The 20,055-nt window shown below is 40.7% G+C and overlaps 2 protein-coding genes across 10 annotated transcripts in view; one reads left to right on the forward strand and one right to left on the reverse strand.

The window, feature by feature from the left end:
- DNM1L (dynamin 1 like) overlaps window positions 1-6,830 on the forward strand; it is a 64,549-nt gene extending 57,719 nt beyond the window's left edge. For 3 of the 9 annotated variants that reach the window (XM_040236812.1, XM_040236814.1, XM_040236820.1), the window contains 7 exons: window positions 1,002-1,058; window positions 1,690-1,767; window positions 2,083-2,115; window positions 4,089-4,265; window positions 4,421-4,530; window positions 4,660-4,819; window positions 5,072-6,830. In XM_040236812.1, coding sequence (XP_040092746.1) covers window positions 1,002-1,058; window positions 1,690-1,767; window positions 2,083-2,115; window positions 4,089-4,265; window positions 4,421-4,530; window positions 4,660-4,819; window positions 5,072-5,128 — 672 coding nt within the window. In that variant the 3' untranslated portion in view covers window positions 5,129-6,830. The remainder of the gene's footprint in view (window positions 1-1,001; window positions 1,059-1,689; window positions 1,768-2,082; window positions 2,116-4,088; window positions 4,266-4,420; window positions 4,531-4,659; window positions 4,820-5,071) is intronic. The other 6 variants (XM_040236813.1, XM_040236815.1, XM_040236818.1 and 3 more) reach the window with 6 other exon arrangements.
- Window positions 6,831-6,958: 128 nt separating this feature from the next.
- On the reverse strand, window positions 6,959-18,379 carry LOC120861167 (tyrosine--tRNA ligase, mitochondrial). The gene is made up of 5 exons (XM_040236821.1): window positions 17,509-18,379; window positions 16,337-16,504; window positions 9,265-9,420; window positions 8,790-8,960; window positions 6,959-8,196 (listed from the first exon to the last, which is right to left on the reverse strand). The coding sequence occupies exons 1-5, from the start codon at window positions 18,288-18,290 to the stop codon at window positions 8,037-8,039; spliced, it is 1,437 nt and encodes a 478-aa protein (XP_040092755.1). The 5' UTR covers window positions 18,291-18,379; the 3' UTR covers window positions 6,959-8,036.
- Window positions 18,380-20,055: the final 1,676 nt, after the last annotated feature.

Here is a 20,055-nt window from a genome sequence, read left to right on the forward strand (position 1 = left end):
TGCCTTTTGCTTTGTGTCCTTCTTCAAAATGTACATTTAAAGCTAACTTGTAATTCTGAAAATTGCTAAAAATCCATGTATTTTTATCGTTTGCTATGTTTTTTATAGTGAACAATTAGTATAATTTGTTACAAAATTTTCTTACCCCAAAACATCATTGTGAAGCTTTGTTAACTTAACACCTTTTTTGCAAATCTGAGTGTTCACGAAATGCTTTCTACTCAGGAGCGTTTTGACTACATTTAACTTAAATGTTTTTCTGCTGTATTTGATGCTGCTTGTGAGCCTGTATTAACACCTTCGTCCTTCTATATTTTCATAGTCTTGCACCTATTATGGTGCTTGACATACAATAGGTACTACTGGTTTGAATTTACAGTTTCTTTAGTTTGGTACCAGAATTACATTGATGATGTCAACAAATTAGAAGAGTGGCAGGTGATCAGTCTGTTAAATTACCCAAGTTGTAGAACAGACTGTCAGTTTCTAACACTAAGAAAGCAGAACTTTCTTATAGATATTTCTTATTGTTTTATGAGAATTGTGTGAAAGTAACAGAAATGTCAACAGGTTAGAGAGATTTTTAAAGGCTTTGCTTAACTTTTCTGTGATCTGTGTACTTCAGATTCTATATGGTATGTTGAAGGCTTATGTACACTTTTATGTGGGAATAGTTTAAATCAGTGATTCTTAACTTAGTGGGAAAGGCAGAGATGATGGTGGTCCACTGCCCCTCCCTTGAGAATTCTTGGTACAGGAAGCCACTATTACTGATATTGTATTTATCCTTCAGGTATGTTGGGGCAGAAAAAAAATTGAGAAGCATTGGGTTAAATGATTTCTTATTTGTTTTAAAATATAATTATGGCATGAGTCTCAACAGTGGGAGGATATACTGTTAGTTATTCCATACTTTTCAACTAAGCTGAACATTTTTTTTAGTAGCTTACATCTCTTATGTTCTGATAATCATGAATCTTATGCTTGCTTGTGTTTCATAGGAACAAAGGAGAAACAGGCTAGCAAGAGAATTGCCTTCAGCTGTATCACGAGACAAGGTAAAAAACGTTTTTAAAGCATATGCCCAACCAATATGCGGAGATGGACTGGTGAGCCTCAGTTCTAGGAGTAATTTTTTCTTCTCACTTTAATATTCCATTGGCATTTTTGAGTAAAGGTATGCAAGTTTCAGAACAGGCTTTGAGTAATTTAAAGATAAAATGTTTTTAATACATTGGAACAAATGCTTAAAGGTGGATTTTAAGTATCAAGGCTTTTTGAAGAATTCAGTGACTGTTAACTTTGTAAAATTAGTTGAAATGACTAATGACTTTATTATAACAAGAGGTTTTTTTGGAGAGGGAAGATGACAGTATGTGCATACCAGGTTTTAGCTGCCTGTAATAGTTGCATATATTACAGTTTTTGTGTAAAAATGTGTTACCAGAAAAGAACCTAACAGCTTGTAAAAATCAAAATGAAGCTTTTGGATTTGAACTTTTCTTAGGAATTCATCTGAACAAAGCCTTAAACAAAGGTGACAACAGTGACAACAATACAGGAAAGAAGGCAAAATAAACAATATGTCCCATTTTTGTTTTTCATGGGGAAAATTCGTATTTATAGAATGTTTCTAAATGCATTTTTGGCATCCTTGATTTTTTTTTTCCCTGAATTTTTTGCCTTTAGTCTTCTAAAGTTCCAAGTGCTTTGGCACCTGCCTCCCAGGAGCCCTCCCCTGCTGCTTCTGCTGAGGCTGATGGCAAGGTCTGTTCTGATTCTTAATCTAAGCCTGCATGCCTAATTTGGTGCAACATAATCATCTGGAAACAATACACTGAATAGCAGAATATTAATATGGGATATTATGCTAAGATCAAGTTTTAGTCTGATAGAAATTTTAAATCATTTACCAGTGTATACTTCACAACATAAATTTGTTACCATGCTTTTGCTTGCAATATAGAAGATGCACACAGAAAAGAATTTAAAGAGGAAATTATGCTGCACTTTTTGAATTTCAAGCCATTGGTATTTAAATTTTGGTTGTTAAACTGCATGTTTTAACATGTCTTTTAACAGTTAATTCAGGACAGCAGAAGAGAAACTAAAAATGTGAGTCTTGCTTCACAATGAAAATGTTGGTACCCCTGGTTTTCAGAAACACTTGTCTTCAAGACCATTGGAGAGCCTGTCTGTAACAGTGGCATCTCTCTCTCTCACTGTCTTTGTTATGTTTATGGTTTCTCTTATTCAGCTAACTTCTAAGATGGTATTAATTCTAGTTTTACCATTGTTTTAAATAATAACAGCCTTTCCCACCATTTTCTATTACCTTCAAGAATAGTGCTGAATTTAATATTTTGGTAGGAAATTAAAATTCTGGAGATGAAAAGTGTACTTTTGGACTTTTCCTCTTTAAAGGTTCTGAGATCTGTCCAGTGCTGATAGTCCTCTTAGGCTTCTTTCTTATGCTTTCTTATGCACTTGTCACCCTAAATATGTAGCTTAACATGTGCCTCAACACCTTAAGCAAATTCAGAGCATACAGGGGGACTGTGAGACTTTGAGACTGTTGCCAGTTCTTGATAAAATAATCTTTAAGTTATTCAGACCCATTCTTATTTTTATTTTTGCCATTCAGCTCCTTTCCTTATTTATTGTCCAGGTTTAAGATTCTGAATCTCAGATAAAACCTTATCATTAAATGTCTTATCTTCTGTCAGCCCACTATCCTAAGATTTTAAGAGAACCATTTAGATCACTGCTTTTTATTTTACTCATGGCTTCACCTTGAATTTGCTCACTCTCTCCTGAAGATTTCATATGTAGATCTATCACTAATGTATGGTTAACAGGCATTTAGAAATACAATTACTCATTTAAAAAGTAGTATATAAATATTCCACCTATATATTGATAAACATCTTTAATACATACTTTAGAGACAAATTTTGGGTAGTGTTTGAATCAGAACGATACAAAAAACATTTAACAATTACTATAACATTGTTAAATTTATATAAAGTAATTTTTATTTCTATAATTCTTAATGCCATTTTATCTTCATTTTAGATTTTACAATCTTAAAGAATATCTAAAAACATGTCTTAAATATTGATAAATTAGTGTTCCCTACCTTAAACAGTCATTTTTCTTTTATAAATCAAGACTAACAGATATCCTAAAAAAGAAGGTGCAAAAGCACTTGTGATTAATGACAACACTAGATTTCTTTTAGCAGATCCTTTCTCATGGGTTTGTCATATTCCACATTTTAGGCAGCTTAATGTCATTATTGGGCCTTCCAGGTGGCTCAGTGGTAAAGAATCCACCTGCCAATGTAGGAGACCACGGGTTTGATCCCTGGGTCGGGAAGATCCCCTGGTAGAGGAAATGGCAACCCACTCCAGTATTCTTGCCTAGAGAATCCCATGGACAGAGGAGCCTGGTGGGCAATCGTCCATGGCGTCACAAAGAGCTGGACACAACACACACACACAAGCATGCATGCAAGCTCATAAAATCATGAGTGTGTTCTTGTTTCTGTTGATTAAAGGATTCCTACTTTTATCGTGTGACCATAAGGAACATAAACTGACTTGAGAAATATATATAAAGTCTTAACTTTTGGAGACATGAGTTCATTGAACTTTCAGAGAGATCACAGTTCAACAGTGTTTAAAGTTAATTTGAACAAATAATGTGAATAGCAGTTTTGGCTTTCCTTGTGCTTTTAATGGCAGTCTTCTTTTAAAGGCTAGCTCATATTTTCTCCACAGTCTCTAGTGTTAGAGGTTGGAGAGGAGGAAAAACTTCGAAAAGTTAACAAGTAATAAAAAAGGAATTTAAGATAACCTGGCTGAGGCCTTGCCAGCAATTTAGAACAGAACCTCTTACTTAGCTCAGGGTTCCAATTGCACACGCCAGTCACCGTCTTTTTCTGACCCTGCTATCTCTGAATAGATTAAACTCCAGATGGGTACTAATGGGTATTCTCCTTGACTCTTATAAAAAAAAATTAACTTTGTTTAGATAATGCCAGTTTGATAATGGTTGGTACAGGTCTTGGAACATGTTTTTTTCAGGTTGCATCTGGAGGTGGTGGGGTTGGAGATGCTGTTCAAGAACCGACAACAGGCAACTGGAGAGGGATGCTGAAAACTTCAAAAGCTGAGGAGTTACTAGCTGAGGAAAAATCAAAACCAATTCCAATTATGCCAGCCAGTCCACAAAAAGGCCACGCTGTGAATTTGCTGGATGTGGTAAGCTATAGAATTTGGTTGAGGACAAAGAACCAAATTACCAAAAAAAGCATTTTAAAAGACAGAAGGAACTGGTATCTAAAAAACGTACTGTTACGTGTTGTCATTTCAAAATGGCACAACAGTAAATTTGTTCTCCCCCTCACCCAATTTAGCCAGTTCCTGTTGCACGAAAACTCTCTGCCCGTGAACAGCGAGATTGTGAAGTTATTGAACGACTCATCAAATCATATTTTCTTATTGTCAGAAAGAATATTCAAGACAGGTTAGTATTATGTATATAAATCAGACCTGAATACTGCTGGATAATTTCTTAATCATTTTGAAAATATATGTATTTTTAAAAATGTAGGTTTTTATTCTCAAAGAAATGGATTATTTGATTGTTTTGCAGTGTGCCAAAGGCAGTAATGCATTTTTTGGTTAATCATGTGAAAGATACTCTTCAGAGTGAGTTAGTAGGACAGCTGTATAAATCATCCTTACTGGATGATCTTCTGACTGAATCCGAGGACATGGCACAGCGCAGGAAAGAAGCAGCTGATATGCTGAAGGTAAACTGGGGATTTAAAAAAATTTTCTTATTTGGGTTGTAGGTATAAACATTTATTATTTAAAATGCTTGGAGATATATATAGTCTTTGTATGATGGTTAAATATTACTCTGTTGGCACTTTATTCGATTCAAATTTCAGAGAAGATATGAATCAACCACATATAAAGTGGAGAGATTATCCTATATTAATTCAGATTCTCTGGTATTATAATTTAAACATTTACAATTTTTATCATCTTCTTTAATGCAGGCATTACAAGGAGCCAGTCAAATTATTGCTGAGATCCGAGAGACTCATCTTTGGTGAAGAGAACTATGTAATCCTGAAATTTTGTTGACTTGTTAGTCCTGCCTACTTGAGTAGAGTTTTATTTATGAACTCCTGTGTCTTGCAGTGATAAAAAATCTGCTCATGTGAAGACTGGCTATAAACTGTATTCCAGAACAAATCACACATGTAATCCAAATAATAAATGGCTATTTCTAAAATTTCCTAGCATATATAAAATACATCAAGTCTGTCTTGTGACAGTTTCATTTGAACTTAAAGGAACCATTAATAGTTCTAGTTGTACAAGCAGTTTGTCTGTGAATAAGATACCTGTGTGATCTGCTAGTAGTCCTAAAGCTGCTGCCACAGCCCTTCGAGAAGAATGCACCAAGACACCATTTCATACGACTGTGATGCATGCACTATATCAACCGACCTGGCTTTGGAAAGAGATGGGTTGACAAGTTACTCACGTAGTCACTGTTCCAATTATCTTTTGATTTAGTTTTACTGGGCTTCTCTGCAACCTGTGACGTGTCTGTAAGGAAGCTGAACACACGAGAGGATCTGTAACACTGACAGTGATGTGATGTGCACAGTGTGTAGCTACCGTCCTCCCACTTCTGGGTCCACTTTCCCCTGGGTGCATTAAAAATTAAAACACCTTTGATCTTACTTAAACTTGGAAGCATGAATTATGTTTTACTGCATCAAGAACAGCCATCTAGCCTTGATTACCTAGTAAGACTTGGTCATGACCATTTCCTTTTAGTTTTTAGAAGAACTAGTAAATTCTCCTTGGCTTTCAAATATAGTAGTAGTAATCCACTAATCCATCTATAAATTGGAGCCCACAGACCACACTTCAAGATTCACCTGGCAGAGGGTCCTAGAACCAAATACTGTACTGCTTTTAAGTGTGTCTTCTTTCTCTAAGTTTCTCTAAGGATTAGTTGGTAATAGTTATTACTTTTGCTTCACACCAACAAAGTAGATTAGAATAAAGGTACGAAAATAATGATGGGGCTTTATTATTCACAGAAAAACATCCTGACACACACATACTCCTAAATGCTCTGAGGGTTGGGAGTGAGTTTAGAACACATTTTACCAAAATTCCCCAGATTATTCTTGATATGAGTTACATAATAAATTTTAAGATGAATTACATATTACAGATATTAAATTTATTTTTATGTTACGACATTTACGAGGAAATACTGGCAGGAACATATGAATGATACTCACTGTACTGAGAAACAAGATCAGCAACTGATCTCAAACAACAGATTCAGTCTGATGATACAGGACTATGAATCTGTTTGCAGTACCATCTTCATAGAATACATGCTTCCAAAATGTTTATTAGCATACTTTAAAATCACTGCCATTATGAAATATTAGTTTTGAAATTATAGCCATCCATGATTCATGTATTTGAGATAGATCAGATGATTACCATTCTAGTCTAACTTTTAATTTGTAAAGGGGGACAGAACCTTATAATGCACCTTTTTCCAGCAAACTTCAAATTGAAAACATTACCTGCTATGGTAATGCACTTGTTAGTACTACACACCATGTACAAAGAAAAACAGGCAAGATAGGTATAGAAAGAGGAAACCTCCTTTTGTTGGCCCTTAAACCGAGTGAAGTTCTGAAATGTAGAGATGATCTCTGACTTACAATGGATACCTGTATGTTCTTACTTTGTAAATAAAGTTACTAGTATGAAGTGACATTAAAAAGCTTGTCAGTAAGTGAATTCTTCCTAACTATTCCCAGAAGAGTACATGCAAATCTACTTTGGAACGTAGCAATATAGCTTATGCTATATAAAAGTTTAATGACTTTTTTCTTTTTAGATTTTTATAATTGACTTGAGGTTTAATTATAATACATCTCCATTTTTTTGCATATGAAGATGACTTGCTCCAAATAATCCAGGTAGTAAATAGCTAGAATTTGAATTCTAAAGCCATGCTTTGCTGCTTGTAAGATTTTCTAGAACAAATCTGATTGTTAACCATTTTGTGTGTATGTGTGTGTTTTACTTGATCCTCAAGTGATCAAGTGAAATTAAGGAAATCAAGAAAAATCAATGATCTGATTTTTTAGATGTTGCAAACAGTTCTGGAGAATCAACTTGCCTAAAGAATGTAGAGCTTAATTTGACTAAATCTTGATTCCAGATCCTTTAAATTTGACCTGAAAACTTCCCTTCCTGGAATATCTTTTGATATTCTCATTGTTTGGATATGAGTGTATCCACTCATATAATAGTGTATCCACTGTTTTATCTTGTTGCCTCTATTTTATCATGTTGTTTACTTAACTTTTTGGTTCATCTCAAGCTGCAGTCTGCTTGGGGACAGAAGTTGAAACTTAGACTAATTTAGAAGTTGACAAATTTATAAGACATTGCTACCTTTTTTACTGAGTTAAAACAAGGCTAATGAGTAAATTTCATGGAAACAGGCGACTGGAACACTGAATTATAAACTTTCTGAAAAGTCACGTACTGATTTTTCTTCAAAAAGAAATGATTTCTACTGTAATTTCTAAAGCTGTTAGGGCTTCCTCTAACATTTCTCCTTTTTTATAGAATTTGCTTCCTGAACAACAACCAGAAAAATCCAATGATATATTTACCTGATACAAGAGCAAGGACAGGATAGGAAACTTAGCATTTAGTTTTTCATGAAGCGTAATTATTAAAAGAGATTAAACCTAGAAATCATGCTTTTCTGTGTTAGTCTTTAATATTTAAGGATCAGGAAATAAAATATTCCACAAACTTAACCAACCTGTATGAACAATGAAATTACTCACACTGAGGCCTAGAATATACTCCAGTCTTTGTTTTGAGTTGCGTAAGTGAAGATATAAATTTGTATATCTTGATAATGAATGATGGATGTTTCAACACCAGAAGGATTTTTCATTATAGCTGAAGCCATTTTATAATGTAGAAGTTCCTTTTTCCTATTTTAAGTAATGAAAGTCCATTCTTAAGAATATGTTGTCCAACAACTAAAACACTCTCAGGATTTGTTACTTGTCTGTGATTTATACTGACTCCACCTTCTGTAATCATCCGATACCTAAAAATAGAAATGTTTAGTAACTAGATAAATCTGATCATTGTTGACCACTCCCAACAATACACGTCATTATTTCACCTAAATTTCAAAGGCTAATTGAAACCATTTAGCACTGAATTGTTATCTTCATATTTGCTAGATTCTGCCTCCCCTTTAGTTCTTTTAAAGGAACAGATGGAAGAAATTCAACTAAAATTTTACAACAAGCTGAGCAACCCCACTACGCCCCTCAAGTAAAGATGACACAGACTGAGTATGAGAGGGCCTGTGTGAATCTGTGTACTTAGGGCCTCTGATCTTGTGATCTTCTCAAACTGACTATCCCTGAACGAACTGATCCCAGCAATTGTGGTTCCTTAAACCAATTCTCTAATGCTGGAGAAAAAACTTACCAGGTTAGACTTAATAAGAGTATAGTAATACTGTACAGAAAATTTAAGTTATTTTCAGCAATAAGTACTCTCAGTTTTCACTTTATTCTCAGGCTAACCTAACATCTATAAGGAATGAGATGCCATTATCAGGAAAACACCATCTCTGGAAACACATGCTATGAAATAATAACCGGGAACCTAAAAATTAAATAACCTTACCCTCGGGGACCGTCTGGAATGGCATTTGCTTTGCGGCACGTATCTAGGACGCTTGTTCCAGGGTCAAGAACTAATTCAGAAAATGAAGCTTCTTTAAACAATTCTTTTAACTCTTGATCAGACATGACTTCCAGCGCATCTATGCTGCTGTGATAAAGGGCTTGTGTACACCTGGAAAACATGTTTTGAGAACCACATCACGTTGACAGCTTATACAGATACGTGTTCTACCACCCGATAACCAGTTATAAAGTACCCATTATATTCCAGATGGGAAGTTTTTCAAACAGCAACATTTATCTTATATAATTTATAAGCTTAATTCAGAACAATCTTTTTTCCTAGTAAATGAAGGCTGGTATTTTAAACTGGTTAACACTGACAGTCCTTGTTAGTGGTAAAAGGTAACTCTCAAAACAGTGGCTCCAAATGTTCTGCAGTCTCTAATCAAGTGATCTTTATTCTACAAGGTCACCTTTTAGCAGAGGCTAGCCCTTCTTGTCCATGAACAAGCTTTGTTACTTCCGCAGCAAGTCGCTTCTGAGGACCCCGCTTTTCTGGCTCTGTGACATGCAGCTGCATGATGTGGTTAATCTCTGGAAGAGGCAGAAAAGTGAAGAGCTTCAGGTATCTTTGGGGTGGAAAAAAAAAAAGCCTGTTAGAATTATGTAACATACCTAGTTTTTATCTCCCCCCTCTATTTTAGATTATGGAATATAACATGCAGAAATGTACCAAAAATATGACAATACAACATCACCCCAACTGAAGATTTAATTTTGCCGTCTTTGTTTCAGATACTTTCTTTTTAAAAGTAACAGTCTAGATACAGATGACCCCATCCCCATCATATATATATTCTTCTTGCTTCAGAGACATCATCAAAAATTCTCAGCTGGGTGACTCACAGGCCGGAATCAAGATTGCTGGGAGAAATAACAACCTCAGATATGCAGATGATACCACCCTAATGGCAGAAAGTGAAGAGGAACTGAAGAGCTTCTTGACGAGGGTGAAAAAAAGAGTAAAAAAGCTGGCTTAAAACTCAGCTTTCAAAAAATGAAGATCATGGCATCCGGTCCCATCTTCATGGCAGATAGATGCGGAAACAGTGACAAACTATTTTCTTGGGCTCCAAAATCACTGCAGATGGTGACTGCAGCCATGAAATTTAAAAGACACTTGCTCCTTGGAAGAAAAGCTATGACAGCGTATTAAACCTAGATAGCATATTAAAAGCAAAGATATCACTTGCCTACAGAAATCTGTATAGTCAAAGCTGTGGTTTTTCCAGTAGTCATGTAGGCTGTTGAGAGTTGGACCATAAAGGCTAAGCACAGAAGAATTGATACTTTGAAATTGTGGTGCTGGAGAAGACTCTTGAGAGTCCCTTGGACAGAAAGGAGATCAAACCAGTCAATCCTAAAGGAAAACCCTGAATATTCATTGGAAGGACTGATGCTGAAGCTCCAATACCTGATGCAAAGAGCAAACTCTTGGGAAAAGACCCTGATGTTGGGAAAGATTGAGGGAAGGAGGAGAAGGAGGCTACAGAGGATGAGATGGTTGGATGGCATCACTGACTCAATGGACATAAGTCTGAGCAAACTCCAGGAGACAGTGAAGGGCAGGAAAGCCTGGCGTGCTACATTCACAGGGCTGCAAAGAATCAGACAACTTTGCAACTGAACAATAACAGATACACAACAGTGCTCCTACCCAAGGAAGCACAATTGCATCACGTCCCCTCACACTTCAAGGTAACCACTCTCCCGACTTTGATGGTAGTCACGACCTTGTTTATATTTTTACCATCTCAGTATGCCTCCCTAAACAGCGTCACTTAGTTTTGCCTCTTTTTAGACTTTATATAAACAGAATCATACAGAACATTTTTTTTTTTTTTACTACTATGGCACATCAGATTTCCTTGGTGGCTCAGATGGTAAAGTGTTGCCTACAATGCAGGAGACCTGGGTTTGATCCCTTGGTCAGAAAGATCCTCTGGAGAAAGAAATGGCACCCCACTCCAGTACTCTTGCCTGGGAAATCCCATGGACGGAGGAGCCTGGTGGGCTACAGTCCACAGGGTCGCACAGAGTCGGACCCGACTGAGCGGCTTCACTCACTGGCACATCGTGATGTCGGCAATGCACCCATGTTGCTGTGTGCACCTGCTGAATACAGCATTCCACATTAAAAACAGTTCACAGTATATTTATTTTGGTGTGGATATTTTGTGTTGTTCCTACTCCTGGACAGTAGTTAATGGTGCTGCTACGACTATTCCCATGTATTTCTCTTGGTGCACTAATCTGTCAGGGATGTGCCCAGGAGAGGGACTGCTGGTATTAACACAAGTCATAAATATATTCTAAGTAGGCACAGCCACACATTTTCCCAAGTGGTTCTATATGTATAATGTAAGTGCTTGACATCAAGCTTCTGACTGCTTCATGCTAAAGTATCCATTTCAAAGACACTGATCTCGAATAAACAACTGCCAGTTGTATGTCATCAGTTCAGTTCAATCGCTCAGTCGTGTCTGACTCTTTGCGACCCCATGAACCACAGCACACCAGGCCTCCCTGTCCATCACCAACTCCCAGAGTTCACCCACCAACTAGGTAAGGAGCCAGGCTACCCCCACTGATGAAAATCCCCTTTTAGAAAACCCTGGGGAACTGAGATAACTGACTGCCTGAATGACGCCTCTCCAGCCTTCCCACTCCCTAGTTTTCCCTGTTTTAAATTAGCCAGTGAAGAGTGAACCTGCAGAATCCTGCTGCTGCTGCCGCTAAGTCTCTTCAGTCGTGTCCGACTCTGTGAGACCCCACAGATGGCAGCCTACCAGGCTCCGCCGTCCCTGGGATTCTCTGGGCAAGAACACTGGAGTGGGCTGCCATTTCCTTCTCCAATGCATGAAAGTGAAAAGTGAAAGTGAAGTCGCTCAATAAGTGTCCGACTCTTCGTGAACCCATGGACCACAGCCTACCAGGCTTCTCTGTCCATGGGATTTTCCAGGCAAGAGTACTGGAGTGGGTTGCCATTGCCTTCTCCTAGGCACCCCAATAAAGGCAGAGCCCTGAGTCGGTCCTCCCTCCCTTTCTATTGTTGACTCACTGTGTGCCTGTGCCCTTCAGAAACTAAGTAATACATTTTATTTTTTAAGGTTCCCTGATGATTGTTGCTGAGGCATTTCTTATAGTCATTTTAATAAGGACCACAAGTCCAGTCTAGTCACAAGTTTGACTCTGGCCAAGGAAATGTCTGTGGGGGCTCCCACAAGTAGTACAGGCCCAGGTGAGGGCCGCCCCCTGCCCCAACCAGGCATTTCTAGCTGATGGTAACACTACCAACAGGTTGAGGCCCACATAACTGGCAAAAGCATAGTTGGCAGGACTGCATGACTGCCATTTAGCTTTGACTAGTTTACTAACTGGCTAACCCAGATGGATAAAACGTTTGCAAGGGTAGCAATGTATGCTGGAGGTCCATAATGCTATGTGGTTTGCATATTGCCTCATGTTACCTCAGTATTCATCCCAAAATGTCACTGCTGCCACAATTCAACAATAACTGCAGTATTGTGATCAACAATCAAAGTCATATCCTCTAATGAGACGATCAGATCACTAATTAGAAAAGCCCTGATTGACTACTAATGTACATGAAGGTCCTTTACATCTCAGGGTAAGGAGAGCTAAGGAGGGTGGAATGGATCCCAAGGCTATTATCACTGCCCAACCTGAGGCTCTGAGTGCAAGGCAAAGGAAAGGATACTCACATACATACAGAGGAAAGAGACCTGCCCTGTGAGTGAGTCATACTGGGACTACACTTCCTAACCTGGATGAATGGAACAACTTTGCAACAGGATAATAGCAGAGCAAAGAAAGAGAAATACAGCTGAGGTGTGCTGTTCCTCTGTCCCCCAAACCCAATGGGATACCATGGGTTCGGTATCTGGTGTGATGTTGTTGAACAATGGATAAGTAGAAATGCTCTCAGAACATCTTGTGCCAATGCCTTGTAAGACCCCTGAGGAGGTACAGCAGCTCCTTGATAAATCAGAACCCCTCTGGAGGCTTCCTGGGTGTTGCTTACTGCTGCTGTGTACCAATATGCCAAGGCGCTAGTGTTATGCTCCAGAGGCCGAGGGCATTCCCAAAGACCCTATGGCAACCTGCCATTGGAGGGAGAGCCCAGTACTGGGGAGGATGACTGCAACACCCTGAAAAGGGAGGCAGCCACCTGTGAAGAAGGCTCATGGGGATGTCTTCCACAAACTTTCTGGTGACGACATGTAAGATTATGAGAAACAGAAGTAAAAACAGATCAAACATTACACCTTAACTGAAATTCTGTGCATAAGGAAGAAAAGGAAGGAGTTGATTGGCAATTGCAGGTTTTTAGAACCTAAACTGTTACTCCTGGCTGCTGATATGCATCAGCTGGCTGGTATCTAAAGATCCTAGAATCTACAACCTTCTCAGAGATCTATATGTCCAGGATATGTTTCCTTCCTCTAAGGAACCAAAGATCTTGAGTCCCCTCAGATTTCCCCTGAATGGGACAGAATGAAGCAACATGCCTCATAAGATACCCCTGCCACCACTGGAAAGGCTGACAGGGTTATAGGCCTCCAGTGAGGATGAAGAGGGAGACGAAAGGAAGGCAGATGATCCTAGACCCACCAGTATTCGTACCAGGGCCCTCCCCCTTGCCTCATCTGGACATTTACTGCCTGACTCTGGGCCCATCTTTCCACCACAGTGATTACTGCTAGAGGCCTGTCTCCTGCTGTGCAAAACTGGCATGGTCCAATTGGTTTATCATGTCTATGACCAGAGTGACCTACATGACCCCCTCTTCATTCTAACCTTGAGTCTCTTTGACCCTAAGTCCAGAGAATTCTTCTTACAAGGTATTCTGTCTAGTCATGGGGTAATGCTTGTGCATTTTACTGGGTCTGTCAAAACCATTCAAAGGGCACTGGAGAGCACTGACAGGGTTCCTAGACATGGAGGAAATCACTCATCATTAAACCACCAGTACACTCAGGTACAGCGTGTACTAGGCCTTTTCATGTTCTGGAGGCAACACATCCCTCACCTCAATTCTTTGCCACAATCACATGCAAGGCGCCGCCTTTCACTGGGGCAACCCAAACAATACATTTGGGAAGCTGCCCAGCAGGCAGGCCGATGAGCCCTACCTTTAGTCCCATCTGGCTCCACATTCCAAGTCAGTACTTGACCATATCTGATTATGTCTCCTTGGAGTCTCTGGACCAAATATAAGTCTACTTGATTTCCTATGGATTTTGGATTAAATGGCTAACCCCAAAGGATTCTACCAGGATCTTTTAGAAACTGAGGCCCTAAACAGCCCCCAACCAATACAACCACCTAATGCCCTGGGTTAGAGATGCCTCCTTGGTAAAATGAAAATGGTACCTTCAGGAGAGGGCTAACCTGGATATCAAAGCCTTTAAAAATTACAGGAGAATGGAGCTTCCCTCATGATCAGCTCCTTCCCTAAGAGCCTTCTGGAGTTGGTAGTGGTGCTCCTGCTGCTTGGAGAGTCCCTTGGGACCAACTGTCTGAGATGGACAGGGAGTCCATATTCTTAACCAATGACAGCACCACCATAGTATGTATGCACTGCAGCTAGCTGGAGGACTGCAGCATTCCCCCTGGTCTCAGGGGCCTCTCTAGCTGAAGAAGGCAGTCCTGACTCAGCCCAACTGGCAGAACTTGTAGCTGTTCACTTAGCCCTTGAAAGTGTAAGTCGCTCAGTCATGTCCAGCTCTTTGCAAACCCCATGGACTATGAAGTCCATGGAATTCTCCAAGCCTGAAGACTGAAGCTGTTCCCTTCTCCAGGGGATCTTCCCAACCCAGTGATCAAACCCAGGTCTCCTGCACTGCTGGTGGATTCTTTATCAGCTGAGCCGCCAGAGAAGCCCTTAGTAAGCGAAAAAAAGAGAATGTTGGCAGATCTACATTTTCATAGACTCCTGGGCTACTGCTAATGACCTCGTGGTTTGGTCTGGCCAATGGCTAAGGGACAATTTTCTCATATAAGACAAGCCCATTTGGCCCAAACCTGGAAGGAGTCCCTAGTTCCTATCATTGCTACTCATGTTTCTGTTCTTTGCGACCCTATGGACTCTCACTCCTCTGTCTAAGGGATGCTCCTGGCAAGAATACCAGCACCACCTGCTCTATGCTGGAAGCCATTTCAACAGTACTGCAGACTGTTGCAGTACTAAGCCCACCACACTCTACCCAGCACACACCCTACCAGCTCAAAAAAATGGGCTCACAATTCCTTGGGTCACTAAGGAATTCAGGCCTTGACAGCTTGGGCTTTAGTGAGCAGATTCACCATCATCTTAGCAAGAGCCAAAGCTGTAACAGATGACTGTAGTCTCTGTTCCCAAACCAATGGAGGATATTCAGATGGGGACATATTCCCTGGGGAGACCAACCATGTTCCCATTGGCAGTTAATTTCACTGGCCACTTCCCTTTTCTCCTGGGGCCTCCAGATACACCTTCAGAGTCACGGGACTTGTCTGGATGATGCAAATCTCTTGCCTCAGTAAATTTATTTTTGTTCCCTTTGGATTGCCAGGCATTACTGACTCTGACTCACTTTACCTCTCCAGAGACTAAACAATGGGCTTTCCAACATAACATTTTTTGGAATTTCCATCTAGGTTATAGCCCCAGGCACCCGGCCTCACTGAGCATCATCAACTTCCTTAAAGAGACACTCCTGAAATTACTCTCAGGCAATTGGTCCCCAAAATGGACCGAACTCTTGCTCCAGACCCTCATCTTGCTTAATTCTCAACTCTTGGGCCTTCATATCCTATATACCAACTATTATACACTCACCCAAATCCCACTGTTTGTCCCCTCTGGCAATCCTTAAGATATGCTCTGAGAGAACTTTGTTTTCCTACTCAATAGTGGTTTTTCATGTTCTGTAGTGAAGTCTTAGATATTTAAAAAATTTAAGAATTATTCCTAAATTATTTTTGATGATCATTATGTCAGATGGCACTTTTTGGGAAAAATTCACTTCTTCTTTGTTGCAGGTGTATTTCTCATTAATTTATATTCTTCCAAGAGTTTGACATATTATGAAACAATGAGAAAAATCACTTAAAAAAAAAGAATCTTCTTTTACGTTAAAGAAAAGGAGCTTTAGAGACAATGGTAAGATAAAAGTCAAGTTTATGATGAAAGGAGTGAAAAACTAGAATATGCAAGCAATAATGTCCTGAGTACCTGCTAGATGTAGATCACAAACTTGGCTCTAACTTTTTTAGCACCCACAGTAGTTTTCTGCTTTAACCAACAGTGTTTAACTACAATGTTACAGTGATGTAGTGCCTTAAATAGAATCTATGTTAAACAAAAAAAACCCAAAAAACTATGAAGGGATGAAGGGTGCAAACAGAGTCAATGACTAAAATTGTATCATGAGCTTAATGAACTTAATTTTTCTCAGCACACATTTATTAAGAACTCACCTTTCTACCAAATCATCTGGTTGCCTGAGAAAAAACTGATACAATTCAAATGGAGATGTCTTATCTCTGTTTAGCCAAACAGCATTGCCAGCAGACTTGCCCAGTTTCGCTCCAGTTGTACTTGTAATTAGAGGAACAGAGATTCCAAACACATCTTCTCCAGTCAACCTATGCATAAAGAAGAACTTTATTATGTGCTTCAAGCTCAAGTGGTGGCAGGTTCTGCTAATCATTCTCAGATTTCAGTGTGGTTTTTTGCTCCAAGAAACCTTCCTTAACCTTCTAAACCAGGATTCTTGTCCATCTTTCTGCTTTCACAGCACCCTATTTTGACATTTGTCATTCTGAACTGCAACTGAACCAGTGACTCTGGGCAAGCCAAGGGGAAATGCCACATAATTGGGGCCTAGAAATTTTTAAAGGTTGGGTGGGAAGAGGAGAGAAAACTAGGTAAAGGTGTGGTCAGGTAGAGACACTAAAAGAGGTATTTTAGAGGATTTTTTAAATGAGTAGCATATGAGCTAGCCCTGTATTTCATCTCCCTCTAGAAAATGCCATTAAAGATACATTATTCACAAATATTTGGTGTTGAAAAAATTCTTTTCGAAATGCCAACCAACGACTAACACTTAGCTTCAAGGAAGGTGCAGAGCAAAAGCAGAAACTACTCAAGGTGGCCCAGTCACGGTCAGGTTATAAACAGTCTTTCAAATTAGAAACACAGAAAAAACTTCTTAGAAGCAGCAAACAGATACAATCTGAATCCTGGCTGCTGCTGCTGCTAAGTCGCTTCAGTCGTGTCCGACTCTGTGTGATCCCATAGACGGCAGCCCACCAGGCTCCCCCGTCCCCGGGATTTTCCAGACAAGAACACTGGAGTGGGTTGCCATTTGCTTCTCCAATGCATGAAAGTGAAAGTGAAGTTGCTCAGTCGTGTCTGACTAGTGGTGTCTAATTCCTTCAGAGCTCTAGAATATATCCCATACCTAATATCATTAATTCAGCACTTTAGTTCTCATTAGCCAGTGATATAAAATTAACCCCATTAGACTCTCAGGGGAAATAAAAGGGCTGAAACAAAGGGCGTCACTCCACAATATTAACAGTGCATTACAGGCTATTTGTGTGTAACTTATTTGACCTGAGATTTCTCCCGGCCTACAGGCGCTTACTTGTGGATGAACTCGTATCCAGACATGATATTGCCCAGCTGATCTGATCCACCCAGCTGGACCCGGCATCCATAATGCTGGAACAGGTAGTAGAAATCATAGGCCTGGAGCACCTGGTATAAAAACTCGGCCAAACTCATGCCTTCGGAGCTCTTGAGCCGAGTCTGCACACTCAGCCTGCTCAGCAGCGTTCCCATGCGGAAGTGGCCACCCACTGCCGCTAGGAAGTCCACCAGGTCCTGCTTCTGGTACCACGCCGAATTGTCCAGCACGGTGAAACTGCCCCAGGTCCGCCCATTTGCAAAGAGCTGCTGGTGATTAGCCGCCAGGGCCTTTAGCCCTTGACTCAGGGCACGGGCGTTGCTTTGCACGCGCTCCGCATCCAGCGCCTCGCGCTCCTTGGTACGACCGCTTGGGTCTCCCAGGCGCGCCGTGGCGCCTCCCACCAGCGCGATCACGTTGTGGCCCGCTCGCTGGAAATGAAAAAGGCCCAAAAGCGCCAGCAGATGCCCGACATGAAGCGAGTCGGCCGTGGGGTCGAAGCCGCAGTAGATGGTCTGGGGAAATTTCCCTCCCGTGCTGCGGTCGAAGAGCTCTGGGAGCTCTGTCTTTGTACCCCTCTCGGGGAAGAAGTCCTTGAACAGACCCCGAGCCTTTTGCGCCGCCAGCAACCCCTGAGCGGCCGAGTGGGCCTCACGCAGCGCCAAGGGCAAGACTCCTGACAGGCCCTGGGTACCAAGCCACTGACTCCGGGAAATGCACCGCAACATGGGCGCCGCCATCTTGGCGGCGGCACGAAGGGAATGCTGGGACCTTAGAGGCTCACCACACCCCTCAGTTCCCGCCTCTTGAAATTCCTACAGAATTGGTCAGTGTGTTTCTGCGCATGCCCAACTGAGGCGGAGCGGTTACTTAGTTACTGATGTCCTCAGCCGTGGAGTTCTGACTTCCTGGGTGGGGTTTCGGCTAAAAGTCGGGGAACCGTAAATTCCGTAGACCTTATTTTCCTCCTTGGTAATGTGGATGTGTTTATAATAGTTCCTACTTCAGAGAGCTGATGTGAGGATTAAGAATTAAGACCTGAGAGTTCTAAAATATTATTTTTTGTTTAAACTTAAATTACCGTTTTCTTGTCACCTAAGAAAAGTCGTGATGCACAAATTCTTTGAATTCTTGGTCCTATGGAAAAATTTTTTCACAGAGGTTGTGAGAAGTTAGGAATTGGTTTAACCTCATGGAGAAATACTGAGGTGGCTTGGAGATGCAATCAGTTTCCTAATGCTGATTCCCAAAAGGATGGGAACACCTCAGTCACCAGTATTTATTAGCTTCTCCAGAAGGTGGCAGTCTTGTCTAAACTATAACTAGATATACTCTAATGAATTAAATGCAAAAGGCTCTGTTTAATTCATTTACTTCAATTACAGGTAACCAAGTGGGGCACAGCTTTGGCATCTAAGTGTTCAGTCGTGTCAGACTCGTTACAACCCCCATGAACTGTAGCCTGCCAATGTCCGCTGTCCGTGGGATTGGAATGGGGTTGCCATTTTCTCCTCCAGGGGATCCTCCAGACCCAGGGATGGAACCCACTTTTGCTGCATTGCAGGCAGATTCTTTACCACTGAGCCATATGAAATTCAAATTAGTAATCACATTACCACAATAATAACCAGGTGCTATCAGTCCTTTCTGGGCTAGGAATGGGCCTCTCACTGGCAGCTGGCTGGCAGGGATCCAAGTCCAAAACTGCCACTTACTTTTTAAAATTTTTATTTATTTATTATTTTTGGCTGCATTGAGTCTTTGTTGCTGTGTATGGTGTTTCTCTGGGGGTTCCCAGGTGGCTTAGTGGTGAAGAGTCTGCCTGCCGATGCAGGAAATGCCAGTTCGACTCCTGGGTCAGGAAGATTCCCTGGAAGAAGAAATGGCATCCAACTCCAGCTTTCTTGCCTGGAAAATCCCACGGACAGAGGAGCCTGATGGGCTTAAGTCCATGGGGTTGTAGAGTGGGACATGACTAAGCAACTGAACACAGAGCACAGGGGCTTTCTCTAGTTGCTGCAAGTAGGCACTACGTTGTGCTGCGAGGGTTTCTCATTTTGGCGGCTTCTCTTGTTGCAGAGCTCTAGAGCGTACCAGGCTTCATTAGTTGCAGGAGGCGGGTGCGGTAGTTGCAGTACTTGGTCCCTAAAGTATCTGTGGCGTGTGGCCTTAGCTGCTCTGTGGCATGTGGTTTTGAACCTGTGTCCCCTGCTCTGTCAGGTGGACTCTTAAACACTGGGCCAATGGGGAATTCCAAAACTCCATTTTAGCATCTTATTTCTGGGACCACTTTCTTTTTTCCTTTTTTTTTAATTTTAATTTTTACTTTATTTTACTTTACAATACTGTATTGGTTTTGCCATACATTGATATGAATCCGCCAGGGTGTACATGAGTTCCCAATCATGAACCCCCTCCCACCTCCTACCCGATATCATCTCTCTGGATCATCCCCATACACTAGCCCCAAGCATCCTGTATCCTGTATCGAACATAGACTGGCGA

Source organism: Oryx dammah, unplaced genomic scaffold (assembly GCF_014754425.2).
Source record: "Oryx dammah isolate SB20612 unplaced genomic scaffold, SCBI_Odam_1.1 HiC_scaffold_11229, whole genome shotgun sequence".
Taxonomy (NCBI): Eukaryota; Metazoa; Chordata; class Mammalia; order Artiodactyla; family Bovidae; genus Oryx; species Oryx dammah.

Bases quoted from the DNA above. Each gene is read 5' to 3' on its own strand.
- LOC120861167 (XM_040236821.1), bottom strand. From the start codon at position 18,290: ATGGCGGCGCCCATGTTGCGGTGCATTTCCCGGAGTCAGTGGCTTGGT. The intron at 16,505-17,508 runs GTAAGCGCCTGT...CTTTATGCATAG, and splicing joins GGATACGAGTTCATCCACAA to GTTGACTGGAGAAGATGTGT. The intron at 8,197-8,789 runs GTAAGGTTATTT...TTCTATTTTTAG, and splicing joins ATTCCAGACGGTCCCCGAGG to GTATCGGATGATTACAGAAG.